The sequence below is a fragment of the Panthera leo genome, chromosome B2 (assembly GCF_018350215.1).
Source record: "Panthera leo isolate Ple1 chromosome B2, P.leo_Ple1_pat1.1, whole genome shotgun sequence".
Taxonomy (NCBI): domain Eukaryota; kingdom Metazoa; phylum Chordata; class Mammalia; order Carnivora; family Felidae; genus Panthera; species Panthera leo.
The window spans coordinates 31335620-31347801 of NC_056683.1; the positions used below are offsets into that span (position 1 = coordinate 31335620).

The window sequence follows — 12182 nt, forward strand, 5'->3', positions numbered from 1 at the left end:
CCACCCTATGCATCACCTTGATTCCTCAAATGAGGTGTATCCCCAGCGGTCCACTCCAGTCTCAGGTCATATTTAGTATGGTGGGGATTAGGAAAAGGTACCCCCCCCCTTACATTCCACTGCTTCCAGTAACCATTACCTATGACATCTCTTCCATCCCTCTCCAGCTAGAGGAGTGTTGACACCAGAGTTCCCCACTGATGTTCTGTAAATATAGTACAGTGCCAGGGATTCCCAGCTTTTGGGCTGAGTTGTCCATCTGGGAGTCTAGGAAACTGGAGAAGAATTCTGAAGCAATAAGAAGCTTTTTAAGTGAAGCTCTGTCACCCAGTACTGTCAAGAATCAAGTATTCTCTATAGCATGACAATTTACCTTCTCTTTAGATGATTTGTTGTCCCTTAAATAACTCCCTAGCTATCACAGCACAGAGGCATAATCTGTCACTAATTGTCACACAGGGTGTTTCCATAGATTTTATTCTCAGTGCTTCAGGTACATCTGTTTCTAGAACTTATATTGGGATGAAACAGTCTATGGCTGAATGCACAACATTCTCAAAAACTTGAGTTTTTGCTCTTTTTGTTTATTTGTTTTGATTAATTGATTAAAACTCTACTTCTTTATCTAATGAACGAAGTGTTTCCTTTCCTGACCCTTTACAAGAGCTCTTTCCTTAGCAACAGATGTGTCATCTCAAAAGTTTTTCTGATTGGCTTCAGCTCAATTTATTTGAATTTTAATCAGTCAGACTCTATCATACCTTACATTCTCTTTTCCTTTATTCTTGTCAGTTCTACCCCACTCTTAAGCTCTACTGACCCCTATAAAATCGCCAAAGAAGAAAATGGCTGTAAGTAGAGCCCCAGTGCTAGGATTTTTCATCATGGCTTTACTGATGGGTCCTCAAGAATCATTGGCTATCAAAGGTAAGTGCTAAGAGAAACAAAACTTTGGATATAAGCTCTAAGAACATTCGAGAGATAAACTGTAACTATTTGTAAGACCATCTTTGGGCTGAAGGGAAAGTGTGGCAGTCTTCATGTGGTCTAAATCTGAAAGTATAAAAATTATAGTTTGAATATCTTATCATAAATTGAAGTCAGTCACATTTAGTTGAGAGGAACAAAAGCTGAGTATTGATTAATACCATTGACTTTGAGATCAGCCAGACTTGAAGTGAAAATATTTTCTGAGAGGCATTAATGTAAGCTAACGTCTGGGTTTTAATTTTTTTTTTCTGGAAAATAAGTAAATTTTAAAATCTCACATAATTTTGTATGATTAAATGAGGAAAAAAATTTGAGAAGTTCTTACCATTGGTTCTTAGCCAAATACATGGTAGTTATGTTTTGGCAATTGAATCCTGTCAGCATATTTTAAGCACAGACATTGTACTGAAGATCACCAGAAAGGGAAGTCACCAAAAGCAATTAATCTATCCAAGGGAGGGTAAGGGCAGGTATGTATGCTGATACAAAATGCATTTAACTTACTTCCTCTTGGGAGAGGGATATCCCCTTCACCCCTTCAGTAGATTTTACAATGATCTATGGTCACTATCATTTAGTGATTTTCACAAAAGAGTAGAACAATGAGTAAGAATATGGAGATTCTGCTATTATTCTCTGTCATCTCCACACGAAATGTTTACTTCTGTGAAAATGTATTATGAAAAAGTATCCTTCACTCAGACTGATCCCACAGAGGGTGGCAGGTACACTGGAAATAAGTAATGTAATAATCCAACTCCAAGATCCATGATAGAAATTTTAAGTTTCTATTGCCTAGAAAGAGCCACATATAGAGATACATACCTTGTAAGATAGAGTCTCTTCCCTTGGGATGGAAGGGGAAGCTAGAGGTGTCTCTGTTCCTTAAATACAAAGCAACTTTAACCCTAAAATGCTTGTTACAAGCCTGATGATGTACTAAGAAATTACTTACTTTGCTTGCCTCATTTAATTCCAAAGACAAAGCCAAGGTAGAAGCAAAACCACAGGAAAATATAGTAGGAAAATAACATATGAGTAGATAAACTAATCAATTCAAGGTTACTAAGTAGCTGAATAAGAATTAAAGATTTAATTTGATTCCACAGTTCAGAACCCAGCCTTTTAAACAGTTTTCCCCTCTTCTTATATTACAATGTTCTGAGAGATGCCCTAGAATTCTTGTCTAAGTGTATTTAATTGCCAGGAAAATGCAGTGAGTGAACAATTCTCTTTCAGGAGCTGCTGCTGTATTTCCAAACAGGGAGTCATTTCTCAGCTAGTAACATGGAGCCAAACAACGGCTTCACAAGACTCGGATTTTCAGCCCTCATTTCCTTCAATCCACCCTCTCTAACTCTGCCCCTTTATTTCTGCCCTCCAGCTGTGTTCAACATGGATGTCTTCCACCTGACCCTCATCTTCAGACTCATCCCTGCCCTCCACCACTCCTTCACTCCATATAGCTCCACTCCATATTGTTCCACTGCCCCTACCAACATGTTTGTCTCACATCCTGGATTCTTCTTTCTCTCTTCCACCTTTCTTCTCCCACCCTAACACCTTTCCTGCCTTTTCAGAAGAGCATGTGATCATCCAGGCTGAGTTCTATATGAAGCCTGACTCATCAGGCGAGTTTATGTTTGACTTTGATGGTGATGAGATTTTCCACGTGGATATGGAAAAGAAGGAGACAGTGTGGCGGCTTGAAGAATTTGGACGTTTTGCCAGCTTTGAGGCCCAGGGTGCATTGGCCAATATAGCTGTGGACAAAGCTAACCTGGACATCTTGATGAAGCGCTCCAACAACACCCCAAACACCAATGGTAACTTCTACACTGCTAGACATTGGAATCCTAACTTTGAAACAGATGCTTTGGCTTGTGTTACATTATTGTGATTGACTTTCCCTCCCAGGGGCCTAGAGTTGCTATCAGCAAGCCCCTACCTCTCATGCCAAAGGCCCAAGAACAGTATATAAGTTTATTCCTTTCCTGATGTGCTCACACCTTATCCTCACCATCCACAGTCACTTATACTGTGAGTCATTGCTCCAAATCTATGCCAGGAGAGACAGGAATAAAATTATACCCATTACTTAAAATATCCCAATATATATTATACCATAACATTGGTTCCAATTCATGAGGGAGAGTATCAGAGATAGGTATCTGAGACTGTGGCATAGATTCTCAGGCACATTTCCAATTGCTTTTTCAAAAGCTTCAGTGGGAGGGAGAGGGTATAGCCTAAGCAGGGAGGCCTAATTTCTGTCATGTGTCCCCAGAACCTCCCGAGGTGACTGTGCTCTCAAACAGCCCTGTGGAACTGGGAGAGCCCAACATCCTCATCTGTTTCATCGACAAGTTCTCCCCACCAGTGATCAATGTCACGTGGCTTCGAAATGGAAAGCCTGTCACCACAGGAGTGTCAGAGACCGTCTTCCTGCCCCGGGAAGACCACCTTTTCCGCAAGTTCCACTATCTCCCTTTCCTACCCTCGGTGGAGGATGTCTATGACTGCAAGGTGGAGCACTGGGGTTTGGATGAGCCTCTTCTCAAGCACTGGGGTATGGACTATCTTCAGTCTCCTTCATTCTATGGTTTCCTCCCATGATGCATGTGTCTGGTGCTTAGGAACCCAGAGTACCCTAACACATCCATAACAATTGCTGCATTTCCTATTCCTTGTCTTATCCCATTATTCAGCTCCCCCCACTTGTTAATTTGCATTCCTTTCATCCACCATTCTGTCTTCCTCTTATTTAATTGTTTAGTAACTATTCATTTGACTAAACACCCTACATTTGGTTCTAGGTGCTACTCCATATGACTGTCATTACTTCTGTACCGTACTCTGTTTTATTTTCCCCAGAGTTTGATGCACCAACCCCCCTCCCAGAGACAACAGAGAATGTGGTGTGTGCCCTGGGCCTGATCGTGGGTCTGGTGGGCATCATTGTTGGAACCATCTTCATCATCAAGGGCATGCGCAAGGTCAATGCTGGTGAACGCAGAGGGCCTCTGTGAGGCATCCACAGGTGGGTGTCATGTGGTCAGAGGAAGACATATATGGAGTTTTCCAAGGGTAGGAAACAGAATGGAGAAAAGGATGTGTGATGTCTTTAACAGAAAATGACAGGAAAGTCATGGCTCTTGATTTATCTTTGCTGGACAGAATCAGACTTTGGCATCATCTGGTATCCCAAGGTTTTAAGATCCCATATTCTTTCGCATACATGTACACCTAGACCACAAATTCAATCTTGGAAATTATCTTTACTACCTAAGACCATTGATGCACATAATACTTCTAAACCAAATGATCTAGGAAGGATTTGGGCACTTCTGGTTTATATTTTCTGAAGCGGTACATCAGTTCAGAAACATTTCCAGAGGTTGGCTCTTGAGGGGTTAAGATAAATTCACTGGATGAAATGAAAATCCCTTGAAGGCCATTGCCTGTTTTTATTTCTGTAATCTGAAAAGTGGTCTGGAAACTTCCAAGAGAACGTAAGCCGTGGTCTGCTCATTCATGCTTACTTGGAGAGTAGGGGATGCAGTTCATGTTGGAAAGGTTATATTTACTAGATTGTATTTACTATTACTTGGGTAGATGAATATTAAGACATTTTTCCAAATCAGGGTTGCCTGAGTGGCTCAGCAGGTGAGTGTCCAATTCTTGATTTCAGCTCAGGTCATGATCTCAGGGTCGTGGGATTGAGCCCCACAGCAGGCTACAGGCTGAGTGTGGAGCCTGCTTGGGATTCTCTCTCTCTCTCTCTCTCTCTCTCTCTCTCTTTCTCTCTCCCTCTACCCTTCTTCTCCACTCATGCTCTCTCTCTCTCTCTAAAATAAAAAAATATTTATATTTTATTATTTTTTAACGTTTTATTTATTTTTGAGAGACAGACAGAGAGAGAGAGAGAGAGCATGCACGAGAGGGTCAGAGAGAGAGGGAGACACAGAATCTGAAGCAGTCTCCAGGCTCTGAGCTGTCAGCACAGAGCCTGATGCAGGGCTCAAACTGGTGAACTGTGAGATCATGCCCTGAGCTGAAGTTGGATGCTTAACTGACAGAGCCACCCAGGCACCCCATAAAAACAAACAAACAAACAAACAAACAAACAAAAAAATGTAAAGAGACTTTTCCAAATGAAAGGATCAAGGGAGAAAAGGAAGGAATCTGAAAAGAGAGCTTGAAGTATTCATCTTAACACTTCAGTAACTATGTGTGTCCTGCTACAGGCAATGGCGTTTCCTAAAGAGAAGATCAATGAAGAAATTTGTGCTTTAATAGCTTCATGAGCCCAGCAATACTCCAATTGTGCACCTCACAGAAGACAACTTTTCTCCAGCATTTTCAGCCCTTTAGCTATTCTAAGAATAATGATGCCTTCCTGATCTGTCCAGACTCTGACATCTAGTTATTCCCTGATTGTTGCCCCTTCTTGGGTATGTTTTCCTCCATTTTCTATCTTCATTTTAATATCACCATGTAATGCCTCTGGAATAGACCCTAGAAGATCCTTTCTCTATTATGGAACCTTTTGAATGTTCAATATAGACATCATTTCTACATTTATTTCTTGGGTTTCTTCAAACTGTAATTGTGATTTTTGTGAGCACAATAAACTTTTGATGAGTCTGAGATGAAGTTTTGGTATCTAAGCCAGTTCTTCATAGGGACTAGGAAATATATGTGATTTTTTTCTTCCTGAAATGTGTTAATGTTGAATGTGTGTAAGTAATACACACATTACTGATAAATTCTGTAAGTTATCAGAAATATCTAGGTTCATTAGGACCATGACTCACTTGTAGCATCCATAAGCAATCCAATTGCTGTGGTCCAGTCCCCCTAGGAAACCCTGGAGTAGAGTTTGTTGTGAGATCTCTACTTAGCAATGGTTTCAGAATCTGATTTTGGTTCTTGAGTCCCTAAGTTAATAACATATCTGGATCTCTGGTAGGATGAATGTGGAAGCCTAGGGTTCAGCGTTAGATAATAAGTGCAACTGATGATGAGGAGCAGATGGAAGTAGAGTGGGGAGACAATAGAGGAGGATTCATATACTTTACAGTATTACATATCAATTACATCCAGTCCAGGTTTAATGAAAAATAGGATCGAACGTTGTGGATCAGCATTACCCATTTTATTGACATAGTCTTGGATGCCTATTTCATTTCCAGAAGAATGGTCTGACTTATTCCTAGAATAGTCTTGGATTGGATATGTATCCCTGAGTAGAAAAATCAAGTAAAAAGTGGGAGTTTGGGCAGAACATGACATTAAAATGGAAGGAAAAAATATTTAAGACACAGGGGGATATTGCTCATTTATCTGTGAAACTATTACTTGATCTTATTTCTAAATGGCTAGCAGAGCCTACCCAAAACCATAAAGATTAATTATCCTGACAGTTTGTTAGAGTAGCAAATAAGGGCTGTTGCACTGATGTCAACTTGGGGTTCATCTTGCTATACATTCACTAGCTGTGTATTCACTGATACCTTACTTAATTCAACTTACCTGATTCCTTTCACGAATATACTGGTGGGAATTTTTATCATACTGAGTTATTGTAAAAATTAAAGGAAAACTGCAAGAAGAGTAATGAGGCACCACACTTAGTGGTAATAATGTTGCAAAAGTGATAAATTCTATTATTTTTTCTCAGAATTTCTACAGCCCGATGATAAAAATCTCAGAAAAACCAAAGCAAGATGACTTTGATGGGTAGCAAAATAGATCACCCCAAAATATACCACTTAGCCATAAGGATCGTTTTGAACTGATAAGGTGGTCTTGGGTAATACAATTGCTTTAGATTGCTTATTAGCTGAAGAAGGAGTCTGTGCCATAGCAAATACCTCCTGCTGCTCCTGGATCAATGCCTCTAATGTTACAGAAACTCAAATACAGGAAAAAAACCCAAACTTCTTGGCTAAAATACATTGATACCAACTGGTTTGGTACCTGGGGGTCCCGACTAAGAGACATACTTCAGTCCCTTGGTATTCTCCTGATAGTCGTCATGAAGCTGTGTTCTCTCAAGGGGCTTAAACACACGTTTATAATCACCAGCAGTACATCAGATGGTCTCACTGCACTTGGAGAAGCAGAAATGGCATGAACGGTGAGGTGCAAACACCTTCCACGAACCTGATCTGATAACCTAAGAGCTTCACAGGGAAACAAGAACAACTTAACCCTGATGGTGACAGAGAGGCACTAATACGAAATTTGGTCCACCTTTCATGTGTGCAAGGATGACCAAAATGGGGGAATTGTTGGAGTAATTTTACTAGGAGGCCGTCAGATGTTGGAGATGGCTCCAACATCTTGGTAACTTACATGAGCAAACTGAAACCTAAGCCAGAGTCAGTTCCTTTAAGTGTACTCATACCCCAGCAAAATTCACCAATAGCCAACTGGGATTTTCCAAGTCAGGCCAATGAATAAGGTATAGCCACTCAGGTAATTTCTGTGCTCTGTTTCTGCATCTATTCTATCAAATCCTTTCCCCTAAGCTCCTGTTAGAGAACTTGCACCATTTTGGGGTTGGCACTGCCAGATTTGAATAATTCTCAAAAAACAAAAACAAAAACAAAAACAAAAACAAAAACAACTCTTGAAAATTATCTTATGCCTCAGTTTCTCTTTTATCACTTTATAGGCCTTACTAAAAACTATCAAGTTTCCGTACCTATGGCTTAAATAATGAAAGCCACATCTTCAGAAATTTGAAAATAGGCATAGGTATTTCTTTTACATAGCTCAATTTTTTTACTATAAATACAGGTACAATAGGAATAGAGTAAAACTCAGACACATGTGGAATAAAAAAGAAAACATCACTATACTTCCATATAATAAGACATTTTTTGGATACTTTACCTTTGAAGTGTAGTTTTAAGTTTACAGAAAAATTGGGCAGAAAGTACAAAGTTCAGAATTTGCATCTTCCTCCTGCTTCACAAATAGTTTTGCCCTTTATTAACATTTGTCATTAGTGTGTTGCATTTGTTACAATTGATGAACCAACACTGATACATTACTATTCCCTGATGTCCATAGTTTAGATTAGGGTTCACTCTTTGTATTTTTTTGCATATATTTACTTTTTATTGAATTTGTTAATGTTACAGAGTCCTTGCACTGCCAAACCATGCCTGAGAATTCAAAGAAAGAGATGATACAGTGGACTGCCTCAGCTACCCAGCATACAGTATATTGAAACTTGATTCATGTGCATTTTTTATAATTTCACAATCTTTCGAAAAGTTATAACAAGAGTTGGAATTTTTTATCTCCCGCAGGCCTTCAGATTTCTAGTATAGTATGCCACTAAATAAAAGTTCCACACATTCATCTCAGTTCATTCCTCAATAACATAACCCCTAAACAAAATTTTGCTGGAAAAAAAATGTATACTTTTCAGGGAAAATATGTGGCTCAAGGTCCAAGAGTTTATTTAAGAATTTTGGTTCCCACATGAAGTCTTCAGTTTGACCAAGAATCTCTTGTTTCTTGATTAATCATCCGACCTCTCCTTGGCTGGTTCAGCTACTCACCCCAATACACCAGAGGCCAGGCATCCTGCCTGCCACCTCCGACCACACCATTATGGCTCAGGTGTGGTGGGCAGGTCCTGTCAGGAGATCCTGTCAACTCCCAGGAGCTGATTCCTGCACTGACACTGTCATCAAGACTGAACTCCCATAGGGGTTCCCCCTCCCCCCCCACAGGAGCAGTTTTACTCCCTCATTTGCTTCACTCTGGCCAGTAGCAAGTCTGCAACTCTTGCATTTGGCAAAGGGATTTATTATAGAGAAACCCAGACTCTGCACTGAGCGGTCATGCATCACTTTGCAATATTTCTATTGACCCAAAGATACAAAACTAGTAAATTACCAAACTATCTCATTAGATGGAAAAGCTTTTCAGTAATCCTGGGTAGCTTCCTGAAGTCCCTTTAAGGACTAAAAATTACTGGATAGTTTAAGCTGTAATTTTTAAAAACAGAAGGGCTATGTCACCTGTCTCTCTCGCCCTGGACTCTTCAAATGAACATAGACATACCAGAAGGTTGAGAACAGAGCTAAGCTGGCACGGTCATTGCATCTGCAGAATGTCCAATACCTTAAAAATTTGGGCACAAGCATGTCTGGTAATCTTTTCAAAGATCATGTAAGATCTGTGAAAACCTAAGTGGGTTTTAGGTTAAGGTTCTGTTCACGTTGCTCTGAATTTATAAGGACGGGTCAGCAAATCACGTGGCCTGAGCAGAACCCACACTCTTTCCACTGCAGTTTACTGTACAATGTAGACCTGATTAGAGGAGGCTTTGGCAGCACCTGAAGTAGAGCCCCCCTGCATCCACTGCCCTTTACATCAAAGGCTATTTTGTTCCACTCTAGGGACTGGAAAATTCATGAGATGTGTCACAATCCTAATGCATATTTCAGGTTACTTATTCAACCAAGCAATTTGCTCTGTCAAAGAACTTATTCCAAGTCAAAAAAAAAAAAAAAAAAAAAAAAAGGGCCTGTTCCACATTAGCGGAACAGAAAAAGCACTACCCAAATAAAAAATCACTAAAAGAAATGAGATCACGCCCCTCCTACCCCCTCTCCCACTTGATAGACCCAAGTACGGTTGACTCTAACTTGTGGTTACCTCAGAATACAACTCCCACTTTAAATTATAAAATCACAGCCCTACACAGATTATTGAACACAGGAGTTCTTTTGAGAGCTCCCATTCCAGGAAGTCTAACACAGCCCACTACAGAGTATGCCTTAAGGATGGGGCACAGGACAGGTTAACATTAGGTCACTTAAATTTTCATCTTTTGCAGCAGATCAGAACCCAGATGGCTGACTTTCTGCAGGATTTGTGATAGGAATCCAGGAGAGCTGGTTTCAAGCTCCACAACCACACTTAACTAGCTGTAACCTTCGCGTTCAGAAGGTGTGATGCACATGAAGTCTGCGCCCAGGGCAGGAAACCTGAGGCAGTCAGCCCTTACCAAGGCTCGGTATTTCCCAGCTTCCTACATGCTTGGCAGAGGACTGCAGGGACCGGGGACTGTGTGGCACTGTAGATTTCTGGTGGGCCTTGCAGTGTTTTCCTCGTTGTGGTTAACCTGGCTCCAGGCGGCGTATACACACCGCTGGTCATCGCTGGTTTCTGTAATGATTATTGCAGCAGGAGGTGCTTGTACTGGAGAGGTTTTACTCCAGGGACCTGAAGATTCTTCTACACCACCATCACCACCTCCACCTTCTTCCCAGTTATCACCTGGATCTTCTCTTTTCTCGTTATCTTCTTCCTTTTCACTTATTGGCATTGCCTGAACTCTGAGGCCGCTGTAATCAACCTCTTTTTGCTCAAATTCTTTCCACTCATCTTCATCCTTAATGCTGTCATGAGACTAATTCTGTTACGGGCTTAGAGGCCAAGATGGTTAGAAAATTCAGCTCAAAGTGCTGGGCTGAAGTCGGAACACCGAACTACTCAGAGTCTCAGAGCAGATGTCCCCCGATAAATGCCACTCTGGGCCTAGCACTTCGGGCGCAGACCTATTTCCACTTGAGGGTGCCTCTGTCTTGGTCACAGTCCCAGCCAGCGACAGGAGGTGCAGGGGCGGGAGTGGATGGGAGTGGGGGGAGGTAGGGGGGTGGGAGAGGGGAACCAGACTGGCTTGGGGAAGCTCCCGTCACATGGCCAGCCTCTGTGCCACTCCAACCACTAGCTGGCCCCTCCTGGAGGGTTCCCCAGACTAGCTGCCAGCGGGGGCGGGCACCTAGGGTTCACTCTTTATATTATAGGGATCTTTGTAGTTTTGCCTTTTCCAGGATGTCCTGAGTTGAAATCATACAGTAAGAGCTTTTTGTCTTAGACTAATTCATTCGCTTAGCAATATGCATTTGAGTTTTCACCACGTCTTTTCAAAGCTTAATAGCTTTTTAAAAATTGCTGAATAATGCTTCATTTTATGGCTGTTGCACAGGTTATCCATTCGCCTATCGAAGGACATCTTGGTTACTTCCACCTTTCACATTATGAACACAGCTGCTTTAATCATTCCTGTATCAGTTTTTGTGTGGACCTATGTTTTCAGTTCTTTGAGTAAATACGTGGGAGTGTGATTGCAGGACTGGAAGGTAACAGCGTGTTTAGATTTGTAAACATTCACCATGGTGCCTTCCCTATTGTACCACACCCTGGCTGGCTAGCACTCAATGTTGTGAGGGTTCTCGATTTTAGCCAGAAGGCCACCTTTTGGCAACTGTTTATTTTGAAATAGTTATAGTTTCACAGGAAGTTGAAAAGACAGCATAGAAAGACCTTGTGTACCTCTTTACCTAGTTTCCCAAAAGGATTATATCTTAAAAAAATATAATATGAAAACCAGGAACCACACTGGTAAAATGTGCATGTTCAGTCATACGCCTATGTTCCATCCCATGTGTGCTTCTGTGTGACCCCCACCACCGGCAAGCACAGAATTATTCCAGTACCACAGGGATCTCCCTCTTGCTTCCCTCTATATTCACAACCACTTCCCTTCAGACCCCATCACTCCACACCTGACAACCACTAATCTGTGCCCCGTCTCTATAACTTGTCATTTTGAGGATGTTAGATGGATGGAATCATTCAGTAGGGGACTTTCCAAGACTGGCCTTTTTTGCGAGCATAATTCCCTTGAGAGCCATCCAGGTTGTCAGGTGCTCCCACAGTTTGCTCGTTTTCATTGCTGACAATGTTCCATGATATGGACGCACCACAGTTTGTTTAACTGTTCACCTACTGCAGTGCCTTTTGGTGGTTTCTAGTTTGAGATTATAGCAAATACAGCAGCTGTGAACATTTGTGAACAGTTTTGTGTGAATGTGAGTTTTCATATGTGACATAAAGGCCATGAAATGTGATTCCTGGGTTAGGAAGTAAGTGTATGTGTATTTTTTAAGAAACTGCCAAACTATCCTCCAGAGGGGGCTGTACCAGTACACGTCCCCTGTCAGTGCAGGAGACTTCAGTTTCTCTGCATTCTCGTCATCGTTTGGCATTGGCACTATTTCATATTTTAACTGTTTCAGTAGGTAAAGAGTGATAGCTCAGCATATTCTCAATTTGCATTTCACTCCTGTCTAGTGATTCTGAACATCATTCAATGA

At 41.3% G+C, this 12182-nt stretch overlaps 1 protein-coding gene and 1 pseudogene across 2 annotated transcripts in view; one reads left to right on the plus strand and one right to left on the minus strand.

Moving 5' to 3' along the window:
* Positions 1-756: 756 nt before the first annotated feature.
* LOC122219744 (HLA class II histocompatibility antigen, DR alpha chain) overlaps positions 757-12182 on the plus strand; it is an 86260-nt gene continuing 74834 nt past the window's right edge. Inside the window, exons 1-5 of one of the 2 annotated variants that reach the window (XM_042938398.1) lie at positions 757-927; positions 2571-2816; positions 3278-3559; positions 3865-4030; positions 5238-5646. In XM_042938398.1, the coding sequence (XP_042794332.1) occupies positions 846-927; positions 2571-2816; positions 3278-3559; positions 3865-4019 (765 nt within the window). In that variant the 5' untranslated portion in view covers positions 757-845 and the 3' untranslated portion in view covers positions 4020-4030; positions 5238-5646. Of the gene's footprint in view, positions 928-2570; positions 2817-3277; positions 3560-3864; positions 4031-5237; positions 5647-12182 lie in introns of those variants that run through there. The other variant, XM_042938399.1, reaches the window with a different exon arrangement.
* On the minus strand, positions 10017-10415 carry LOC122219246 (annotated as a pseudogene).